The 24713-nt window shown below is 41.6% G+C and overlaps 1 protein-coding gene across 2 annotated transcripts in view; it reads left to right on the top strand.

Annotated features, from left to right (window-relative positions):
• The window catches only part of LOC128660496 (NFX1-type zinc finger-containing protein 1), a 325702-nt gene that overhangs the window by 65100 nt on the left and 235889 nt on the right, over window positions 1–24713 (top strand). For both annotated transcript variants that reach the window (XM_053714391.1, XM_053714390.1), the window contains exon 5: window positions 5147–5350. In XM_053714391.1, the coding sequence (XP_053570366.1) occupies window positions 5147–5350 (204 nt within the window). The remainder of the gene's footprint in view (window positions 1–5146; window positions 5351–24713) is intronic.

Here is a 24713-nt window from a genome sequence, read left to right as displayed (position 1 = left end):
GAACACAGGCTTGCTGCACTTAAATATAAAGAAGACAACAATGGGCTTGATGATGCAGTCACCTTGATTGAGAAGAGACAAGAGACCACAGGCTTACACTTGAAATTAATTGAATATAAGAAGACAACAATGTGCTTGATAAAGCGGTCACCTTGATTGAAGAGAGAAAACAGGCTTGTTGCGCTTGAATATAAAGAAGACAACTATGGGCTTGATGATACAATCCCCTTGATTGAAGAGAGAACACAGCCTTGCTGCACTTGAATATAAAGAAGACAACAATGGGCTTGATGAAGCAGTCACCTTGATTGAAGAGAACACACTCAGGCTTGCTGCACTTGAATATAAAGAAGACAACAATGGGCTTGATGAAGCAGTCACCTTGATTGAAGAGAACACACTCAGGCTTGCTGCACTTGAATATAAAGAAAACAACAATGGGCTTGATGAAGCAGTCACCTTGATTGAAGAGAACACACTCAGGCTTGCTGCACTTGAATATAAAGAAGACCACAATGGGCTTGATGAAGCAGTCACCTTGATTGAAGAGAACACAGGCTTGTTGCACTTGAATATAAAGAAGACAACAATGTGCTTGATGATGTAGTGACATCACCTGGATTGAGAGACAAGAGACCACAGGCTTGCACTTGAATATAAATAAAACAACAATTGGCTTAATGATGATGCAGTCACCTTGATTGCGAAGAGACAAGAGACCACAAGCTTACACTTGAAATTAAGAAGACAACAATGTGCTTGATAAAGCGGTCACCTTGATTGAAGAGAGAAAACAGGCTTGTTGCGCTTGAATATAAAGAAGACAACTATGGGCTTGATGATACAATCACCTTGATTGAAGAGAGAACACAGCCTTGCTGCACTTGAATATAAAGAAGACAACAATGGGCTTGATGAAGCAGTCACCTTGATTGAAGAGAACACACTCAGGCTTTCTGCACTTGAATATAAAGAAGACAACAATGGGCTTGATGAAGCAGTCACCTTGATTGAAGAGAACACACTCAGGCTTGCTGCACTTGAATATAAATAAAACAACAATGGGCTTGATGAAGCAGTCACCTTGATTGAAGAGAACACACTCAGGCTTGCTGCACTTGAATATAAAGAAGACAACAATGGGCTTGATGAAGCAGTCACCTTGATTGAAGAGAACACAGGCTTGTTGCACTTGAATATAAAGAAGACAACAATGTGCTTGATGATGTAGTGACATCACCTGGATTGAGAGACAAGAGACCACAGGCTTGCACTTGAATATAAATAAAACAACAGCTGGCTTAATGATGATGCAGTCACCTTGATTGCGAAGAGACAAGAGACCACAAGCTTACACTTGAAATTAATTGAATATAAAGAAGACAACAATGGGCTTGCTCATCATCATGTTTATTTGAGACTTAGGCAACACTGGCTTTCACTGGAGGAGACTGACCTTGTAGAAAACACTGGCTTAGTTTAGATGACTAACCTTGCTGTTGTAGAAGACACTGGCTTTTGATGACTGACTTTGCTGTTCTAGAAGACACTGGCTTTGGATGACTGGCCTTGCAGTTGTAGAAGAAACTGGCTGAATGGCTGACCTAGCTGTTGTAGAAGACACAGGCTTGCAGAGAGGCTTGCAGTGCACTTGCAGGATGACTTTGCTGTTGTAGAAGACGAAACAGGCTGCAGGATGTGGATGACCTTGCTGTTGTAGAAGAAGAAACAGGCTGCAGGATGTGGATGACCTTGCTGTTGTAGAAGAAGAAACAGGCTGCAGGATGTGGATGACCTTGCTGTTGTAGAAGAAGAAACAGGCTGCAGGATGTGGATGACCTTGCTGTTGTAGAAGAAGAAACAGGCTGCAATCTGGAACAAGAGCTGTTGACTGACTTTGGTGAACTTGATACTAGTAGAACACAACACAAAGGCAGTCTTTGCTGTTGGTTGAACAATGAACATAAAAGATTTTTTGAATAAGGTGGTGGGAGGGAGGAAAAAATAGACTAGAATAGGGGTGGTCAGGGGAGACACGTTCTACTTTTTGGAAAGACAACAAACAGTCACAGAAACAGTAATGGACTGGGAGAGACATCAAGTAAAAAAAACAGTTTTTCTTCATTTAATTAATTAATTTATTTTGTGTTCTGAAATCTGAATCAATCTGAATCAATCATGAGCAATAGAGCATGCAATTTTAAACAACATTCACAATTGAATTGACTTATATTAGCTTAGCTATTTTCTTATTTCTTAAACACTATTGGTTAGGCAAAATTCATTCAGGGCTGCTATTTTGTGGAAGCACAATGCACATGGACAGGCTAATAGGGCATTGCACACCTCACCAAAATGCATTAATGATGTTTTAATGTTGCAGCACTAGCCTAGCAGCAATGATAAAGAAAACAAACTGACTTGCATTGCAGCTTACAATAAAAAAATATTCCAATTTTTTTTCTTAAAAAAAAATTAAAAAAATGACTTGCATTGCACAGCAGCATCCATCCATAAAAATGACAAAATAAAAATTTTATTAAACAAAAATTACTTTTTTGGGAACATAAATTACAGAATAGATAACTTTTGATTAATTCTAAAAAATTATTTGTGTTATGATTTATGGTACACTACTGGCCTGCAAACTGGTATAATAAGGGAGGGTAATGGTAATGTATTGTAAATTTAAAATTAACAACACTTATAATTAGAGGTAAAATATAATAAAAAAAATAAATGGTTGTGCACTGCACCACTGTGTGATTGATGATCTATCTTCTGGGAATCTACACTCACTCAACTAAATTATATATTAAATAAATATAATTATATAATAATTAAATTTATCATCTATCTAGCAAGTAACTCTACATATTATTCATCCTCTATAATCGATCTACTAGATAGATGATAGAGATGGAGTAGTAGATATTATTTATATATATTTTGTAACATCATGTTGAATATATTATTATTTACAATTCACTTCACAATACATCCTACAAGCAAGCAACCCTTAATGAACATATGTAATAAAATATATTATAAAATGTAATCAAACTCAATGTTATAAGTAATTAAGGCACTTAACGTTTTTGTATAATACTCACTTTATTGTTCACAACTTTGAGCTGTCCCACCGCTTGACCACCCCCACACCACTCCCAGATGAATGCCTGTTGCTCCCACACACTCTGCAATCTCTGTAGAAATGGCAGTTTTGCAGGCATTCTCAGGTCTGCCTACGGCCACACACTGGTTCGCCTCTCATCCTCCCTCTTCTGCTTCAGTTTTCATGCTGAACAGAGTATATATATATATATATATATATATATATATATATATATATTTTTTTTTTTTTATTAAAATGATCTTTTTTATGTGTTTTGTTATTTTAAGATAAATTTGTTTATTTACATTCAGTTTTTTGGTCTTTTTTTTCACTTAAATATGTGCGTTAATCATCTTCTTTCATTTTTGGTTATTTATCATTTATTCTCTGTAAAGTACAGATGTTATTATATAGTTTTTGTCTATCCAATAAGATGGTTATTACTTTTTTATTGGAGATGTAGTATATGTATAGCAGCCCGTATTACTTCTGCTGAAACTATTCCCTTGGTGATCTCTAAAAGCAGTTGTACAATTGCTTTCATTCTGTCATACAACCACTCTAAGTACAAGTACATATTCCTAAATTCAAAATTTCTAAATCCAAATCTATAATCAGGGCCGGCGTTTTGTAATAGACAGTAAAGGCAGCCGCCTTAGGGTGCACCAGCAGGGGGCGCTGAGAGCGGTGCCGACAGTCTGCTGCCTATGATGGTAAAAAAAAAGCATTTTTATTTTTTTTAAATTCCTGAGCTGATCTGAGACGGGAGACCAAGACCTGAGTGAGTGATGACCTGCTGAGCTGTGTGCCGCACTGCTGCCCCCCTTGACTATCCCTCCCGGCTCCCACCACAGTGTGCTGGCCCGACCGCCTGGCATATTGCTAATGCTTATACTATCATTATGGATATTTTATGGGCCGGTCCGATGCCTCGCGTGCATGTTATGAACGTGTCTGTCATGTCAGATGACTCTCAGTCAGTGCTCAGTGGAGGACTGGTGACGAGGCGCGCGGAGGCGGAGCTCACTTCACTTACCTCACGTCACTCACTCTGAGAGAAAGCAGCCCGGATACATACAGTCACGGCCGCCTTACGTCTCCACCGCGTGACAGGCTCACGAGTCACACACTGTCTGACTCCTCCATCTGAGCCACATGAGGTGAGTGAGCCCACAGTCTCAGACGACCAGTCCAGGTACAGTGTCAACCGTCACCTCACCGTCGACGAGGAGTGATGACTAGCGCAGCTGCGCAGGTAATCATTCCCAAAATCCAGACTTTTTCATTAGTTTTACATTTAAAATGCAAATGGTAGTCTAAAATACCTGGTTACAGTTCTGTACTATCTTTCTGATGGTACTATGTATACAAAAAGTATTAAAAATGATATAAAACTACCTTTAGGTTGCATGTATAAGCTGTGTCATGACGTGCTTATTGCTTAAATTAAATAAGATACTGTTGTTTACATTCGGTCCCATTTTTACAGATTCAAATTTACAAATATTCCAGAATCCAAACTATTCTAAAAGCCAAACCTTTTCCGGTCCCAACCAGTTTAGATAAAGGGTTTTGGATCTGTATGTGAAACTAAATGCAGAGTGTGAAAAATAAATTATTTTTTCTTTGTCTTATGAAATATAAGCCAAACCACTTCTCATGCAATCCCCAAATTCAAATAAACCTTACTGTGACCTTCCCTTAGCCAATTAATGTAATGTTAACTGTATTTTTGTGTCACTAAGAGAATGTCAAAAGCTAAACCAGTATTTGCTCTGGTATAAGCTGTTTTGTATATTTTTTTTTATTTAAGGAATAAGCTGGACAAATATGCTAAGAAGGTTCCTTTTTAGGAATAGTATAATTTATCTTTATGAGCATGGGTCTACATATGATGCTATTGGTTGCCACCGTTGTATACTCAAAAGTATAATTATTATAGAAGCGTGTTTTACCCCTGAAGCATATCGGTTAAATAAGGCCAATATCATCCTACTAAAACAAAAAAACATTTTATATTTTGTAATGCAGAAAAAGATAAAAGTGATCTCATGGATTTGAGGCGATCAGATGATGTTCGAGGAAGGAGAATTAATGACACACATTCCCAGGCACGCAGTCAACATCCACGGGATCAGCCTAGCAGTTCTAGGGGAATGCTGTCCCAACGCCATAAAAGTCCGAGGAGATATGGGAGTCAGAATCTGACTGGTGTTTTCCAAAATGAACCAAAAGGTAAAGTTTTTTTACAGTATATATATTTTATACAGTTTTAGATTTTTACTTATTATATGTATTTTGAACAAATTATCTTTTTTTTATGTGTTTTGCTATTTTAAAATATATTTTTTTTTAATTTCATCCAGTGTTTTGGTATTTTTTTTTCACTTTAATATGTGCGATAATCATCTGCTATCAACTTTATTTATAATTTATTCTCTATAAAGTACAAATTTTATTAAATATCCTTTGTTTATACAAAAGGATAGTTATTGTTAAATAAAAAAGTGTATTGTGCGAGATATTTTTCTAATGACACAGTGTAATGCTTGTGGGATACTCCTCTATCAGACCAAACTCAGCCAGTAGTCATATTATCCCGGCGTCGAGCCGGAATGATAGGGAATATCCCAGAGCAGAGAAAGTCAGTGAGATGAGGAAGGCGGTACTTCCCACAGGCAGCACAGTCCCCAGCGGCAACAGCAGATCAATCCAAGGATGAACCACTAGAATGGTCAGTCAGGCAGGCAGAGTCTGGCAACAGCAAAGCAGTCCAAGGATAAACAACTAGAATGGTCAGACAGGGTTTGGCAACAGTAAAGCAGTCCAAGGGCACACCACTAGAATGGTCAGGCAGGCAGGGTTTGGCAACAGTAAAGCAGTCCAACAGTTTAAGGGTTAAGGCAGGTAGATTAGTCAGACAGGCAGGTTCAGCAACAGTAATCAATCCAGCAGTTGAAGGGTTAAAGAGACACTGAACCCAAATTTTTTCTTTTGTGATTCAGATAGAGCATGCAATATTAAGCAACTTTTAATTTACTCCTATTATCAAATTTCCTTCATTCTCTTGGTATGTTTATTTGAAAAGCAAGAATGTAAGATTAGATGCCGGCCCATTTTTGGTGAACAACCTGGATTGTCCTTGCTGATTGGACAGCACCAATAAACAAGTGCTGTCCATGGGTCTGAACCAAAAATTAGCTTTCTCCTTAGCTTAGATGCCTTAAGAAAAAATGATAATAGAAGTAAATTAGAAAGTTGCTTAAAATTGCATACTCTATCTGAACCGTGAAAGAAAAAATTTGGGTTCAGAATCCCTTTAAGCCAGGAAGAGTAGTCAGGCAGGCAGGTTCAGCAACAGTAATCAATCCAGCAGTTTAAGGGTTAAGGCAGGTAGAGTAGTCAGGCAGGCAGGTTCAGTAACGGTATATAGGCAAAATAGAAAGAACGCTCTGTCACACTCAGGAGCACACAAAGTAACACCTATACTTGGGCAGTGATAGATCGTTAGCAGCACATTTAAATAGGCACAGGATTCACGCCTCTGAGTTGGGACCAGCATCAGGAGCGTGCGGCGATGACGTCAGCGCCGCATGCATCCGGAGCCGACACTGCCCCTGGCAACGAGCAGGGAAGGAGACGCCGTGCCCCCAGCAACGGCTAGAGTGGCGCGACAGACAGTGAGTCCATGGATCATCAATAATTACTGTTGGGTATTACTGGCCAGCAGGAGGCGGCAAGAGCACCACAGCAGAGCTGTTAAGTATCACTTCCCTTCCAACAAACCCCAGTCATTCTCTTTACCTCTAGTGCAAAGAGGAGGTGAAGTAATTAGGTGTCCTGATTAGGATTCTTCTATCAAGATTTTTTTATTTTGAAGACAGGGCAGGATTGCTCTGATCTTCCATGTATGTATTGGGTACTTATTGGGTAAAGCGCGGCTAATCACCCGTAAGGGTCTCAAGGTGCTTCTCATTTTATTGACCTTGCCGAGGATCGAACCTGCAACCCTCGGGTTGCTACAGAGCTCAGCCACAGTGCATTAGCATGCTGAGCTATCTGTCCGGCTCTATCTATTAGTGTTCCATCACTAATTGGGTATAGTTAGTCTCTTCAGCAGGGCTGTGGTAGTTTTAAAGCAGTTAGGAACTTGTAAAGTGTGCTTTTGCTGTGTTTTCCTGACATGTTGCTGCCCTGGTATAGAAAGCCTGAGTAAATTTACTTTGCCTTTCTTTTTACGCAGGTCTCTGTGAGGAGCGGCATCGCCTCATACTTTTTGAGTCGTTTGACTGCCGGACGACTAGAATGCAGGTAAGTGCCTTTTGTTCTTCTTGGGCTAGAAGGCTGGCACTGAAGCGGTTAAGACCCTCTGCTTTTAAATGGGACATTTCCTTTTGGAATGATTATGACAGTGGCAGGCACATTATGCATGAGACATGGAGACTGTTATCCTCCTTCACAAAGAGGAAGGAGTTAACTACCTGTAGGGCTAAATTCTAATAATTTGGGACCATTGCTTCCATTATTGTAAAGTAGGCAACCCTTTTTAGTTCCCTAGTTCATCCTGGTTAATGATACAGGGACTGTTCAGTGAGTGTAATTGGCGCCTTTTCTAAACATCATGATGTATATGCAGTGAATTTCCAGCTCCACTGTTAATACAGCTGTGCGAGGGTGTCAGGGTTTTGTTTATTGTTTTGATTTTGTCATGCTTCCTACAAAATGCTTCATTTTAGAGGAAGATAGTCGACGGAATTAAGTTATTTCTGTGCTGACTTTTGGCCACGCCTTCTTCTTTGCTTTTTAGATATGGTTGAGCGCTTGTTTTCTACTCTGCCCCACTCTTCGGCTTGAGAACGGAACGCAGTTAAAGTTCTGTCTTCTTCTTAATTCAAGGAGACAATGTTTGGTGTGTGTGAGGGATTACTCTTAAGATTATCCCATGTTTTTAGCACTCTCTGTTTTTTCATCTGTCAAACTGAGGGTTACAAGGATTACGTTTGGTTCTCAAGTGAAAGCACTGTGTAAATAAACGTTCCAATACACATACATTCCCTAAGTTTCAGTGTAATTTTTATGTAAGAGAACAAGCACGTTATTCAGACCTTTTCCTGCATCATGTCCTACATGTCCATCCGTGCATTATGGGTTTCTGTATCTGTATGTACAATGGTTTTCTTTTACAAGATATAACGAGTCCACAGATTTCATCCTTACTTGTGGGATTTATCCTCCTGCTAACAGGAAGTGGCAAAGTGCACCACAGCAGAGCTGTATATATAGCTCCTCCCTTCCCTCCACCCCCAGTCATTCTCTTTGCCTGTGTTAGTAAAAGGAAGAGGTAAAGTGAGGTGTTAGTTTAGATTCTTCAATCAAGAAGTTTTTTTATTTTAAAATGGTGCCAGTGAGTACTATTTTTTCTCAGTGAGAAATCGTCAGTCTATTACTTCCCAAAAAGAGTGGAGACATCTTATTTTCTGCCCTGATGTTGATGATCTTAGCAAACATTATCTAAGATCCCTCAATGCTACAAACAGCATTGAGGTATGTTCAGTCTTTTGTTTCTGGGGAGACTTGATACATCAGAACAGGCTGACATTTTTCCCTATATGGGGAGGGGTAAGCAATATGCACTATCTGTAAGGAAATGGTGTACCTGAAATCCCTTTATACTGATTGCCAAAGTATGTAAATATATCTTTGAGGCTTATTCGAGGGCTGGACACTGGGAGCTGCGGTTTTGCTTAAGGGCTGTTAATTTTATCACTGGCCTGAGGGAGTACAGTGTTACAATGTTTCAGAGTATATCAGAGGGCACATGGCTAAATTTTTTCAGTGGATCGACATGTTTGTTTTACTTGCGACCCATGCGGGTCTTAGTCAGAGTAGAGTTACACCCACTGTGGGCGGGGCCTATTTTCGTGCGTTCAGGACACACAGTATCATCCGGATCGCAAAGAAGCAGAATCTGGGGCTCCGGTGGGGCCTAAGTTGTCTCAGCCTTCGAAGGGTCTTTAAAGCTTATCAGACAACAGCAGTGTATTCTGTGGGCAGGTAGGCGCCACAGCAGAGCTGTGGCGTGGTGCAGGGGCCTAATTAAAGTTAATAAATAAATAACTGTTAAAATCGATATTATATTGTTCCTTACATATCTCAGCAAGTGGATGCAATACGGATAGAGTGTTTTGGGCACAGTAAACTAATTTTTATTACCACAAACACGTTTATTGCAGATATCAGAAAAATAGTTGTGCTTTTAAAATTTAAAGGTGCAGTACAGTTTTTTTTGTATTAACATTTTTTTGCCTACAATTTGAGTTCAGAGCTCAATATTTTAAGCAAAGAACAACTATTGTTAATATTGATAGTCTGTTTAACATGTCTGACACTGAGGAGGAAACTCCTTGTTCTATGTGTTTAGATGCCACTGTGGAACCCCCTCTGACTTTTTGTCCCTCATGTACTGAGAGGGCCTTACAATGTAAAGCACAGATTTTATGTAAATAAAGTGTATCTAAGGATGATTCTCAGTCTGAGGAGAATCAGGGTATACCGCCAACTTCTCCTCAAGTGTCACAACCTTTAACGCCCACCCAAGCGACGCCTGGTTCTTCAAAATTCATTTACTCTGCAGGATATGGCTGCAGTTATGTCAACTACCCTTACAGAGGTATTATCTAAGTTGCCAGTGTTACAGGGCAAACGCAGTAGGACAGAAGTTAATGTGAATACTGAGTCCTCTGATGCTTTGTTAGCTATTTCCGATGTACCCTCACAGGGATCTAAATTGGGGTCAGGGAACTTCTGTCTGAGGGGGAACTTTTCGATGCGGGAAGTGCGTTACCTCAGAAGGACTCGGACGACATGTCCTTTAGATTTAAGCTTGAACACCTCCGCCTGTTACTTCGGGAGGTTTTAGCGACTCTGGATGACTGTGACTCTATTGTGTTACCACCAGAGAAATGATGTAAAATGGATAAAAACTTAGAGGTACCTGCTTACACTGATGTTTTTCCGGTTCCTAAGAGAATCGCGGAGATAATTAAGAGGGAATGGGACAGACCGGGTATCCTGTTCTCACCCTCTCCTAATTTCAAGAAAATGTATCCCATATCTGACACTGTTCGGGACTCCCTAAGGTGGAAGAAGCTATATCTACCCTGGCTAAGCGTACAACTATTCCTATTGAGGACAGTTGTGCTTTTAAATACCCTATGGATAAGAAATTGGAGGGTCTTCTAAAGAAATTGTTTATTCATCAGGGTTTCCTTTTACAACCAACGGCCTGCATTGTACCAGTTACCACTGCGGCGGCCTTCTGGTTTGATGCTTTAGAAGAGTCTCTTAAGACTGAGACTCCTTTAGAGGATATTTTAGACAGAATTAAGGCTCTGAAGCTGGCTAATTCTTTTATTACAGATGCCACCTTTCAGATTGCTAGTTGGCAGCTAAGAATGCCGGATTTGCTATTTTAGCGCGTAGAGCGTTATGGTTAAAATCTTGGTCTGCTGATGTGTCATCTAAGTCAAAGCTTTTGGCTATTCCTTTCAAAGGAAAACCCTATTCGGGTCTGACTTGAAAGAGATCATTTCTGACATTACAGGAGGTAAGGGTCATCTCCTACCTCAGGATAGAACTGCTAAACTGAGGGGTAAACAAAATAATTTTCGTTCCTTTCGGAACTTTAAAGGAGTCCCCTCTTCTTCCTCTTCTTCCGCCAAGCAGGAAGGGAATTTTGCTTAGGCCAAGTCCGTCTGGAGACCCAACCAGGCTTGGAATAAGGGTAAACAACCCAAGAAGCCCGCTGCTGCTACCAAAACAGCATGAAGCGGCGGCCCCCGATCCAGGACCGGATCTAGTAGGGGGCAGACTTTCTCTCTTTGCCCAGGCTTTGGTAAGAGATGTTCAGGATCCTTGGACACTGGAAATCGTGTCCCAAGGGTATCAGCTGGAATTCAAAAGTTCTCTCCCAAGGGGGAGGTTTCTTCTTTCATGATTGTCTGCAGACCAGACAAAAAGAGAGGCGTTCTTACGTTGTGTAAAAGACCTCTCTACTATGGGAGTAATTTGTCCCATTCCAAGACTGGAACAGGGACAGGGGTTTTAGTCAAATCTTTTCGTGGTCCCCAAAAAGGAGGGCACGTTTCGACCTATTCTAGATCTAAAGAGTCTAAATAAGTTTCTCAGAGTCCCATCCTTCAAAATGGAGACTATTCGAACAATTCTGCCATTGATCCAGGAGGGTCAATATATGACTACAGTGGACTTGAAGGATGCATAACTTCATATTCCTATCCACAAGGGTCATCATCAGTTCCTAAGGTTTGCCTTCCTGGACAAACATTTTCAGTTCATGGCTCTTCCCTTCGGGTTGGCCACAGCACCCAGGATCTTCACAAAGGTTTTAGGGTCCCTTCTGGCGGTTCTCAGGCCGCGGGGTATTGCAGTGGCGCCTTATCTGGACGATATTCTGATCCAGGCGTCGTCTTACCATCTGACGAATTCTCATACAGACATGGTCCTGTCCTTTCTGAGGACTCACGGGTGGAAGGTGAATCTAGAAAAGAGTTCATTAATTCCACAGACCAAGGTTCCCTTCCTGGGATCTTTAATAGATTCCCTATCCATGAAATGTTTTTTGACAGAGGTCAGAAAGTTAAGGATTCTGAATACATGCTGAGCCCTTCAGTCCAATCCTCGGCCATCAGTGGCCCAGTGCATGGATGTAATTGGATTGATGGTGGCGGCAATGGACATCATTCTGTTTGCTCGTTTTCATCTCAGACAACTACAGCTGAGCATGCTCAGACAGTGGAATGGAGATTATGCAAATTTGTCTCCTCAGATAGATCTGGATCAGGAGACAAGAGACTCTCTTCTTTGGTGTTGTCTCAGGATCATCTGTCCCAAGGGACTTGCTTCCGCAGACCCTCATGGGTGATAGTGACGACAGACGCCAGCCTTCTAGGTTGGGTGCAGTCTGGAATTCCCTGAAGGCTCAGGGTGTGTGGACTCAGTCGGAGTCACTTCTTACAATCAGTATTCTGGAATTGAGAGCAATATTCAATGCGCTTCTTGCGTGGCCTCAGTTGGCTTCGTCCAAATTCATTCGCTTTCAGTCAGACAACATCACGACTTTGGCTTACATCAATCATCAGGGAGGAACAAGGAGTTCCTTAGCGATGACAGAAGTATCCAAGATAATTTGATGGGCGGAGGCTCACTCTTATTATCTGTCGGCAATCTACATCCCAGGAGTGGACAACTGGGAAGCGGACTTTTTAAGCAGACAGACATTTCATCCGGGGGAGTGGGAACTCCATCCGGAGGTCTTTGCCACTCTGGTTCTCAGATGGGGCAGACCGGAGTTAGATTTGATGGCGTCTCATCAGAATGCCAAGCTTCCAAGATACGGATCCAGGTCCAGGGATCCTCAGGCCGAACTAATAGATGCCTTGGCAGTGCCTTGGTCGTTCAACCTAGCTTATGTGTTTCCACCGTTTGCTCTCCTTCCCCGGGTGATTGCTCGGATCAAACAGGAGAGGGCTTCAGTAATTCTAATCGTGCCTGCGTGACCTTGCAGGACTTGGTATGCCGATCTAGTGGACATGTCCTCTCTGCCGCAGTGGAAGCTTCCATTGAGGCAGGATCTTCTCATTCAGGGTCCCTTCCAACACCCAAATCTAGTTTCTCTGCAGCTGACTGCTTGGAGATTGAACGCTTGATTTTATCTAAGCGAGGGTTCTCTGATTCGGTCATTGATACTTTGATTCAGGCACGTAAGCCTGTTACTAGAAAGATTTACCATAAGATATAGCGTAAATATCTTTATTGGTGCAAATCCAAGAGCTACTCATGGAGTAGAGTTAGGATTCCCAGGATTCTGTCTTTTCTCCAAGAAGGATTGGAGAAAGGGTTATCAGCAAGTTCCTTAAGGGGACAAATCTCTGCTTTGTCAATTTTACTACAAAAACGTTTGGCAGATGTTCCAGACGTTCAGTCTTTTTGTCAGGCTCTGACCAGAATCAAGCATGTGTTTAGACCAATTACTCCACCCTGGAGTTTGAATTTAGTTCTTAATATTCTTCAAGGGATTCTGTTTGAACCCATGCATTCCATAGATATTAAGACGTTATCTTGGAAAGTTTTGTTTTTGGTTGCTATTTCTTCTGCTCGTAGAGTTTCTGAGCTTTCAGCGTTGCAATGTGACTCGCCTTATCTTATCTTCCATTCTGATAAGGTGGTTTTACGTACTAAACCTGGGTTCCTTTCTAAGGTTGTTTTAAATAAGAATATTAATCAGGAAATTGTTGTTCCTTCCTTATGTCCTAATCCTTCTTCTAAGAAGGAGCGTCTATTGCATAACTTGGACGTGGTCCGTGCCCTGAAGTTTTACTTGCAGGCGACCAAGGAATTTCGTCAATCATCTTCATTATTTGTTGTTTTTTCTGGAAAGCGTAGGGGCCAGAAAGCTACGGCTACCTCTCTTTCTTTTTGGCTGAAGAGTATCATCCGTCTGGCATATGAGACTGCTGGACAGCAGCCTCCTGAAAGAATTACGGCTCATTCTACTAGGGCTGTGGCTTCCTCATGGGCATTTAAAAACGATGCTTCTGTTGAACAGATTTGCAAGGCTGCAACTTGGACGTCTCTTCACACTTTTTCTAAATTTTACAAATTTTATACTTTTGCTTCTTCTGAGGCTGATTTTGGGAGAAAGGTTCTTCAAGCAGTGGTGCCTTGAGGATGAAATCCGTAGACTCGTCATATCTTGTAAAAGAAAAGGAAATTTTTGCTTACCTGATAAATTTGTTTCTTTTACGATATGACGAGTCCACGGCCCACCCTGTCATTTCTAATACAGGTATTTATTTTTCGTTAACCTCAGTCACCTCTGCACCTTTGGCTTTTCCTTTCTCTTCCTAACTTCGGTCGAATGACTGGAGGTGAAGGGAAGGGAGGAGCTATATATACAGCTCTGTTGTGGTGCTCTTTGCCACTTCCTGTTAGCAGGAGGATAAATCCCACAAGTAAGGATGAAATCCGTGGATTTTTCATATCGTAAAAGAAACAAATTTATCAGGTAAGCATAAATTTCCTTTTTGTACAAATTTAATTTGTTTATGTGAGATTTCCTTCACTAAGGAAATACTATTTTAATGTCACTGTATAATTTTCCTTGCCAAAGAATGGAACAAAGGTCTGTTCCTAAATACTGTATATTGTTTTTTTAAGTAAATCTCTATAATGCTTAAAGTGACAGTGTCATTTTAAATATTTTAAATACTTTAATTCCCAAAAATAATTTTTAGCCTCATTTCTCCCTGGGAGATGCTGTTTAGGCTCTGCCACAGCTTTCTCCTCAATCGTCCCAAGCCTTTTTGTTTTATGGTGTCACATGCAGTGCCCTGTGGTTCCTCTCAATCTCCTGTAGGAGTTATTTGCTTGCAGAATTGTCTGCCCAGAGGGCTTTTGGCGTCTGTGGCTTTATCTGTCTTTCCAATCTTAAAGGGACATCGCAAGAGGTTATTTATTGAATCAGATAGTAAGGTTTCTGCTCCGCTTGCTGCTATGCTTTTTGTCCTTCTTATAGTTTTATGAGCAGGATAGTCGGTAGCATCCGAGGGTTAAACCTCCGATTTGGACATTGTAATTCCTTCATCTGGTACTGAAGTAGTTCTTTTCAGATTTAAGCCTGAACTCCTTTTTATTTAGGAAGGTTTGGCTACTTGGTAAACTTCCACTCTCCTGTCGTTGTCAATCCTCAAGTTTCTAGGGAATTTTTTATTTACTAGGATTCATTTGTAAAATAGTTCCTGTTCTCGACCGTGTTAGGAGAATTTTCTCAGGTATGGGAGAAGTCAAGGATCCCTTTTCCCCTTCTCCTGTCTGTAATAAGCTGTCTCCTTTAATTTTCATGGTGCTTAAAGTAGTAAGGGCCATTGATATTCTGGTCAAGAGAACTTATTTTAGGATAGATGTTCGTTTAAGAACCTTTTATGGACATGCATCCTTTTTGTGTGATGCCTTGTCTGATTCCATTTTGGTAGACTCCATGAGGAGATCAATGTCAGAAAGGCTGTTAGGCCAATATTTTATTTCTGTTACTGCTTTTCGTTCCTTTGTAACTCAGGAGAAGTCTTCCCCTTTATCTTCCAAGCAGGAGCAGTCCAAGTCCTCTTGGATACCAAGTCAGTCTTGGATAAGGGGGGACGTAATTAATGAAAACCACAGCTAACTCTCATCTAGCATGAAGGTTTGCCCCAGAACCAGGATTGGATCCTGGAGGGGGCAGTCTATCTCAGTTTTTCTCTTGCCTGGATACTAGATTTCCTAGATCCCTAAGGGGCTGTATATTTAGTTTCCAGGAGTAGGTTCTTATTCTCAAGTTTATCTGTAGCCCAGATAAAAAGAGAGGCGTTTTGAATCGGTTATTGAGACCACGTTTCGGGCTCATAAACCTATCGCTAGGAAGATTTACTATAGGATATGGCAGGATCTCAAGGATCTTTTTTTCTTCTTAAAGTGTCAGTAAACCTAAAAATTATGTTATATAATTCTGCACATAGTCCCGAATTATATAACATTATATTAGTGTTATCGTTATAAAACTTAATGTTCCCTTTGAATTTTTTATAAATATGACTGTTTCTCCGACCTGCTCTCTGTGCTCTTCTGAGCAGGTCTGTTTTTATTACACAGCGTCATAACACTAAGTGCAGCTCGCTCCTGCTCTGTCTGACAGCAGGAGCGAGCTGCACTTAGTGTTATGATGCGGTCGGGCCGGGCTGTGACTATACAGTTGGCCCAATGCGCTGTGTAATAAAAACAGACCCGCTCAGAAGAGCACAGAGAGCAAGTCTGAGAAACAGTCATATTTATAAAAAATTCAAAGGGAATATTACGTTTTATAACGATAACACTAATATAATGTTATATAATTCTGCACTATGTGCAGAATTATATAACATTCTTTTTTAGGTTTACTGGCCCTTTAAGGTTGTTTCGGTCAGAGATTTGATTCAGGAGCTTGTTGTTCCTTCTCTCTGTCCTTATCTTTCTTCTCATAAAGAACGTCTGTTGTACAACTTAGATGTTGTGCGGGCCCTTAGATTTTATCTACAGGCTACAAGGTACTTTCGTCAGTCTTCTGTATTGTTTGCTGTTTTTCTGGCATTAAGGCCAGAAGGCTTCTGTCACTTCTCTGATTCCCAACAGTAATTATTGATGATCCATGGACTCCCTGTTTTTTTAGACAGTTTTTTTTTATATAAACCTCAGGCACCTCTGCACCTTGTGGTATTTCCTTTCTCTCCTTTTCCTTCGGTCGAATGACTGGGGTTTGTTGGAAGGGAAGTGATACTTAAAGGGACACTGAACCTATTTTTTTCTGATTCAGATAGAGCATGCAATTTTAATTAACTTTCTAATTTACTCCTATTATCAATTTTTCTTCGTTCTCTTGCTATCTTTATTTAAAAAGCAGGAATGTAAATCTTAGCAGTCAGCCCATTTTATGTTCAGCACCATGGATAGCGCTTGCTTATTGGGGGCTTACATTTACCCACCAATAAGCAAACATAACCCAGGTTCTCAATTAAAAATGGTCCGGCTCCTATGCATCACATTCCTGCTTTTTAAGTAAAGATAGCAAGAGAACGAAGAATAATTGAAAATAGGAGTAAATTAGAAAGTTGCTTAAAATTGTATGTTCTCTATCTGAATCATGAAAGAAAAAAATGTGGGTTCAGTGTCCCATTAACAACTCTGCTGTGGTGCTCTTTGCCTCCTCCTGCTGGCCAGGAGTGATTTTCCCAACAGTAATTATTGATGATCCGTGGACTCACCGTGTCAGGAAAGAAATACATTTATCAGGTAAGCATACATTTTGTTTTTAGCCTTCAAAACTAAAACCAGGCATTTTCCTGTTGTGCTATGTTTAAAAAAAACTTGAACTCTTGCATAAAAAAACCCCAACAAAAAAAATAAAAAATATATATATATATATATATATGTTTTGTCATTACATATATGAATTGATTGCTACATGTTATAATACACAAATATTTTTTTTCTAATGGTCGTGAGTCCACAAAATCCTTATTCTTTCATATGGGAATACATCACCTGGCCACTAGGAGGAGACAAAGAAAAGTTTTAAGGAGAACCAACATGAGCAATGAGACTGTTTTATATCCCCATAAATGATTAGAATCAGTCTGTTACATTGTTGTAGTAAAAAATACCTCTACTTAACCCCTTAGTGACCAGACAATTTTTCAATTTTCTTACCGTTAGGGACCAGGGCTATTTTTACATTTCTGCGGTGTTTGTGTTTAGCAGTAATTTTCCTCTTACTCATTTACTGTACCCACACATATTATATACTGTTTTTCTTAAAATATACAGAAAGAGGTGTATATGTGCGCTAAACAGCTAAGGGGTTATTAAATATCTTTTCAGACGTGAGTATCTCTAATCAATTAGCCCGAATAGTTTACTAATTATAATAATCAAATGGAAACAAAATCAGAGGGTATGTAATATAAAATGTTTATATTTATTGCTATGCAAGATTCTAAAATAATAGTAAGAAGGTTTGTGACTAGTGATGTCGCGAACTTAAAATTTTCCGTTCGCGAACAGCGAACGCGAACTTCCGCAACTGTTCGCGAATGGGCGAACCGGGCAAACTGCCATTGACTTCAATAGGCAGGCGAATTTTAAAACCCACAGGGACTCTTTCTGGCCACAATAGTGATGGAAAAGTTGTTTCAAGGGTACTAACACCTGGACTGTGGCATGCCGGAGGGGGATCCATGGCAAAACTCCCACGTAAAATTACATAGTTGATGCAGAGTCTGGTTTTAATCCATAAAGGGCATAAATCACCTAACATTCCTAAATTGTTTGGAATAACGTGCTTTAAAACATCAGTTATGCTGTTGTATCGATCAGGTAGTGTAAGGGTTACGCCCGCTTCACAGTGACAGACCAAACTCCCCGTTTAACGCACCGCAAACAACCGCAAACAGTCCATTTGCACAACCGCAAACTCCCCATTTGTACAAGGTTGGATACCAAGCTAGCCATGTCCCGTTCCTTGTCCTCACTGATGTCATTGAAGGTCTCTTCCTCCACCCAGCCACGTACAACACCAAGGGTCCCTGAAAGGTGACAACAAGTCCCCTTGGACGCCTGCTGTGTTTGGTCTTCCACCTCCTCAAAGCCACCTTCCTCCTCTGACTCCTCTTCTTCAGACTCCTCTCTCTGCATTGCCTCTCTCTGCATTATTATAAGGTGTGTTAAGTAGTACTATTCATATCAGTTTAATCCCTGTTCCTATCAGGGGACGTGTATATGGCATGGATTTTAGGAACTTGGTGATGAAAAAAGATGCTTGGTCGGTCCTCCTACTTCAAATTTGGGGCACTGCGCGTGCAATCGTGGCCGGACTTTTAGCCGACGAACATTTGGCAGACGGACATTTGGCCGAAACACAAGTGGCTGTCAGATAACAGTCCGGCCACGAGATAGATAGATTTGATAGATAGATAGATAGATACATAGATTAGATAGATAGATCAATAGCTGCAATAGATACATTTGTTAGATACGATAGATAGATAGATAGATTTGATAGATAAATAGATAGATTTGATAGATAGATAATTTCCCAGACAGAGAATTACAAGACATGCGGTCTGGGACCCATGGTAAGGTTCCCAGAGGCAGTTGCGGTGCCAGGGGACGTGTATATGGCATGGATTTTAGGAACCGGGAGATGGAAAAAGATGCTTGGTCGGTCCTACTTCAAATTTGGGGCACTGCGCGTGCAATCTACTGTGTCACCAGATATTTTGCATACGAAGAGAGAAGCGCTCTACCAGGAACGAACAACAGCTTAGTGGCTTGTTCTATGGCGATTTACCACCCGGAAGCAGCCTCTCTTAGACCAGATATGAGTGGTGTGTTAAGTAGTACTATTCTTATCAGTTTAATCCCTGTTACGTCCCCTATCAGGGGACGTGTATATGGCATGGATTTTAGGAACCGGGAGATGGAAAAAGATGCTTGGTCGGTCCTCCTACTTCAAATTTGGGGCACTACACGTGCAATCTACTGTGCCACCAGATATGAGTGGTGTGTTAAGTAGTACTATTCTTATCAGTTTAATCCCTGTTACGTCCCCTATCAGGGGACGTGTATATGGCATGGATTTTAGGAACCGGGAGATGGAAAAAGATGCTTGGTCGGTCCTCCTACTTCAAATATGGGGCACTGCGCGTGCAATCGTGGCCGGACTTTTAGCCGACGGACATTTGGCAGACGGACATTTGGCCGACGGACATTTGGCCGAAACACAAGTGGCTGTCAGATAACAATCCGGCCACAAGATAGATTTGATAGATAGATAGATAGATAGATACATAGATTAGATAGATAGATCAATAGATGCAATAGATACATTTGATAGATACGATAGATAGATAGATTTGATAGATAAATAGATAGATTTGATAGATAGATAATTTCCCAGACAGAGAATTACAAGACGTGCGGGCTGGGACCCATGGTAAGGTTCCCAGAGGCAGTTGCGGCGCCAAGGGACGTGTATATGGCATGGATTTTAGGAACCGGGAGATGGAAAAAGATGCTTGGTCGGTCCTCCTACTTCAAATTTGGGGCACTGCGCGTGCAATCTACTGTGCCACCAGATATGAGTGGTGTGTTAAGTAGTACTATTCTTATCAGTTTAATCCCTGTTATGTCCCCTATCAGGGGACGTGTATATGGCATGGATTTTAGGAACCGGGAGATGGAAAAAGATGCTTGGTCGGTCCTCCTACTTCAAATTTGGGGCACTGCGCATGCAATCTACTGTGCCACCAGATATGAGTGGTGTGTTAAGTAGTACTATTCTTATCAGTTTAATCCCTGTTACGTCCCCTATCAGGGGACGTGTATATGGCATGGATTTTAGGAACCGGGAGCTGGAAAAAGATTTTTGCGGCACTGCGTGTTCAATTGTGGCCGGACTTTTAGCCGACGGACATTTGGCCGACGGACATTTGGCCGACGGACATTTGGCCGAAACACAAGTGGCTGTCAGATAACAGTCCGGCCACGAGATAGATAGATTTGATAGATAGATACATAGATTAGATAGATCAATAGATGCAATAGATACATTTGATAGATACGATAGATAGATAGATAGATTTGATAGATAAATAGATAGATTTGATAGATAGAGAATTACAAGACGTGCGGGCTGGGACCCATGGTAAGGTTCCCAGAGGCAGTTGCGGCGCCAGTAACGTCCAGTAAAAAATTCCCAGCTCCGCAGAGGCTGTCCTAGCACCCCGGTCATACAAATACTCGTTAACGGCTTTTTCTTGTTGGAACAGGCGGTCGAACATTAGGAGTGTTGAATTCCAACGTGTCAGGCTGTCGCAAATCAAGCACCTCACTGGCATGTTGTTTCGCCACTGGATATCGGAAAAGTGCGCCATGGCCATGTAGGAACGCCTCAAATGGCCACACACCTTCCTGGCCTGCTTCAGGACATCCTGTAAGCCTGGGTACTTATGCACAAAGCGTTGTACGATCAGATTACACACATGTGCCATGCACGGCACATGTGTCAACTTGCCCAATTTCAATTCCGCCACCAAATTACTTCCGTTGTCAGAAACCACTTTGCCGATCTCCAGTTGGTGGGGAGTCAGCCACTGATCCACATGTGCGTTCAGGGCGGACAGGAGTGCTGGTCCGGTGTGACTCTCTGCTTTCAGGCAAGTCAACCCCATGACGGCGTGACACTGCCGTATCCGGGATGTGGAATAGTTCATGGGGAGCTGGGGGGGGTGCCGTTGATGTGGAGCAAGACGCAGCAACAGAAGAGGACTCAGCCGAGGAGGTTATGGAAGAGGATGGAGTAGAAGGAGTAGAGGAGGTGGCAGCAGGCCTGCCTGCAAGTCGTGGCGGTGTCACCAACTCCTCTGCAGAGCCACGCATTCCATGCTTGGCAGCCGTCAGCAGGTTTACCCAATGCACAGTGTAGGTGATATACCCATGCTTTGCAGACCAGCTATCAGTGGTCAGATGGACTCTTGCCCCAACACTGTGTGCCAGACATGCCATTACTTCCTTTCGCACAATCGAGTACAGGTTGGGGATTGCCTTTTGTGCAAAGAAATTTCGTCCGGGTACCTTCCACTGCGGTGTCCCAAAAGCTACAAATTTTTTGAATGCCTCAGACTCCACCAGCTTGTATGGTAAAAGCTGGCGGGCTAAGAGTTAAGACAAGCCAGCTGTCAGACGCCGGGCAAGGGGGTGACTTTGTGACATTGGCTTCTTACGCTCAAACATGTCTTTGACAGACACCTAACTGTGGGCAGATGAGCAGGAACGGCTCCGGAAGAGAGACGGAGTGGCGGATGGTTGAGAGGGGGCAAGGAAGACAGCAGTGGTTGACGTGGCTGAACATGCTGGACCAGGAGGAGGATGGCAGCTTTGAGTTTTGTGTGCTGCTTCTACTCGTGTTGATCCCATAGGCGTTTGTGATGTGCGATCATGTGCCTTCGCAAAGCAGTTGTACCTAGGTGGGTGTTGGAATTCCCACGACTCAGTTTCTTTTGGCACAGGTTGCAAATGGCATCGCTGTTGTCAGAGGCAGACACACAAAAAAAATGCCACACTGCTGAGCTCTGCGATGACGGCATTCTGGTGGTGGCAACAGCATGCGTTGATTGGCGCTGTCTGGCTGATCCCGGGTGCCGATGTATGCTGTCTGACTGTGCCACTAGCTCCTTGCAACGACCTCCCCCTGCTTCCAACTCGTCTCCTCCTCCTCCTCTCTGTCTCCCCATCTGAACTTTCCCCCTGTTCTTCTTCTCTTCTAGCGGGCACCCACGTGACATCCACGGACGCATCGTCATCATCAACCGCTTCACTTGTATCTGACAAATCAACAAAGGAAGCAGCAGCGGGTACAACATCATCATCATCACACCGTACGTCCATGTCTGTAATGCTGCCTGACTGAGACATATCACTGTTATCTACATCCTCTGTCAATGATGGTTGCGCATCACTCATTTCTTCCAACTGATGTGTAAATAACTCCTCTGACAGATCAAGTGAAGCGGCTGTGGTGCTAGTGTTGGTGGTGGCGGCAGGCGGGCGAGTGGTAACTTGAGAGGTGCCCGAAGATAAGCTGGAGGAGGATGGTGCGTCAAGGTTCGGAGCGGAAGCTATAGAAGATTGGGTGTCCTGTGTTAAAAAGTCAACTATGTCCTCAGAACTTTTCGAGTTCATGGGACGTGGCTTCTGAACACTGGGCATTATTCTAGGGCCAAAGGGAATCACAGCACCACACCCACGACGGCACCTGCGGGGTGGCCTGCCTCTGCCTGTCATTTTTTTAAATGTACACTTACACTACTATTAAACAAGATATGAGTGGTGGCACTGGGCAAGTGGGCACAGTATACGCTGTGAGCCTGACACAAAAAAGCAGACTGATGTTTCACAGTCCAAAAAGTTTTTATTTTTTTAAATGTACACTTACACTACTATTAGACAAGATATGAGTGGTGGCACTGGGCAAGTGGGCCCAGTATAAGCTATGAGCCTGACACAAAAAAGCAGACTGATGTTTCACAGTCCAAAAAGTTTTTTTTGTTTTTAAATGTACACTTACACTACTATTAAACAAGATATGAGTGGTGGCACTGGGCAAGTGGGCACAGTATACGCTGTGAGCCTGACACAAAAAAGCAGACTGATGTTTCACAGTCCAAAAAGTTTTGTTTTTTTTAAATGTACAATTACACTACTATTAAACAAGATATGAGTGGTGGCACTGGGCAAGCGGGCCCAGTATAAGCTGTGAGCCTGACACAAAAAAGCAGACTGATGTTTCACAGTCCAAAACGTTTTTTTTGTTTTTAAATATACACTTGCACTGGGCAAGCGAGCACAGCATACACTGTGAGCCTGACACAAAAAAGCAGACTGATGTTTCACAGTCCAAAAAGTTTGTATTTTTTTAAATGTACACTTACACTACTATTAAACAAGATATGAGTGGTGGCACTGGGCAAGTGGGCACAGTATAAGCTTTGAGCCTGACACAAAAAAGCAGACTGATGTTTCACAGTCCAAAAAGTTTTTTTTTGTTTTTAAATGTACACTTACACTACTATTAAACAAGATATGAGTGGTGGCACTGGGCAAGTGGGCACAGTATGCGCTGTGAGCCTGACACAAAAAAGCAGACTGATGTTTCACAGTCCAAAAAGTTTTTTTTATTTTAAAGGTACACTTACACTACTATTAAACAAGATATGAGTGGTGCAACTGGGCAAGTGGGCACAGTATACACTGTGAGCCTGACACAAAAAAGCAGACTGATGTTTCACAGTCCAAAAAGTTTTTTTTTTTTTTAAATGTACACTTACACTACTATTAAACAAGATATGAGTGGTGACACTGGGCAAGTGGGCACAGTATACTCTGTGAGCCTGACACAAAAAAGCAGACTGATGTTTCACAGTCCAAAAAGTTTTTATATTTTTAAATGTACACTTACACTACTATTAAACAAGATATGAGTGGTGGCACTGGGCAAGTGGGCCCAGTATAAGCTGTGAGCCTGACACAATAAAGCAGACTGATGTTTCACAGTCCAAAAAGTTTTTTTTTGTTTTTAAATTTACACATACACTACTATTAAACAAGATATGAGTGGTGGCACTGGGCAAGTGGGCACAGTATACGCTGTGAGACTGACACAAAAAAGCAGACTGATGTTTCACAGTCCAAAAGTTTTTATTTTTTTAAATGTACACTTACACTACTATTAAACAAGATATGAGTGGTGGCACTGGGCAAGTGGGCACAGTATACGCTGTGAGCCTGACACAAAAAAGCAGACTGATGTTTCACAGTCCAAAAAGTTTTTTTTGTTTTTAAATGTACACTTACACTACTATTAAACAAGATATGATTGGTGGCACTGGGCAAGTGGGCACAGTATATGCTGTGAGCCTGACACAAAAAAGCAGACTGATGTTTCACAGTCCAAAAAGTTTTTATTTTTTTAAATGTACACTTAAACTACTATTAAACAAGATATGAGTGGTGGCACTGGGCAAGTGGGCACAGTATACGCTGTGAGCCTGACACAAAAAAGCAGACTGATGTTTCATAGTCCAAAAAGTTTTTTTTGTTTTAAATGTACACTTACACTACTATTAAACAAGATATGAGTGGTGGCACTGGGCAAGTGGGCACAGTATACGCTGTGAGCCTGACACAAAAAAGCAGACTGATGTTTCACAGTCCAAAAAGTTGTTTTTTTTAAATGTACACTTACACTACTATTAAACAAGATATGAGTGGTGCCACTGGGCAAGTGGGCACAGTATAAGCTGTGAGCCTGACACAAAAAAGCAGACTGATGTTTCACAGTCCAAAAAGTTTTTTTTGTTTTTAAATGTACACTTACACTACTATTAAACAAGATATGAGTGGTGGCACTGGGCAAGTGGGCACAGTATGAGCTGTGAGCCTGACACAAAAAAGCAGA

Source organism: Bombina bombina, chromosome 5, assembly GCF_027579735.1.
Source record: "Bombina bombina isolate aBomBom1 chromosome 5, aBomBom1.pri, whole genome shotgun sequence".
Taxonomy (NCBI): Eukaryota; Metazoa; Chordata; class Amphibia; order Anura; family Bombinatoridae; genus Bombina; species Bombina bombina.
This window is presented reverse-complemented; position numbering and strand designations above follow the sequence as displayed.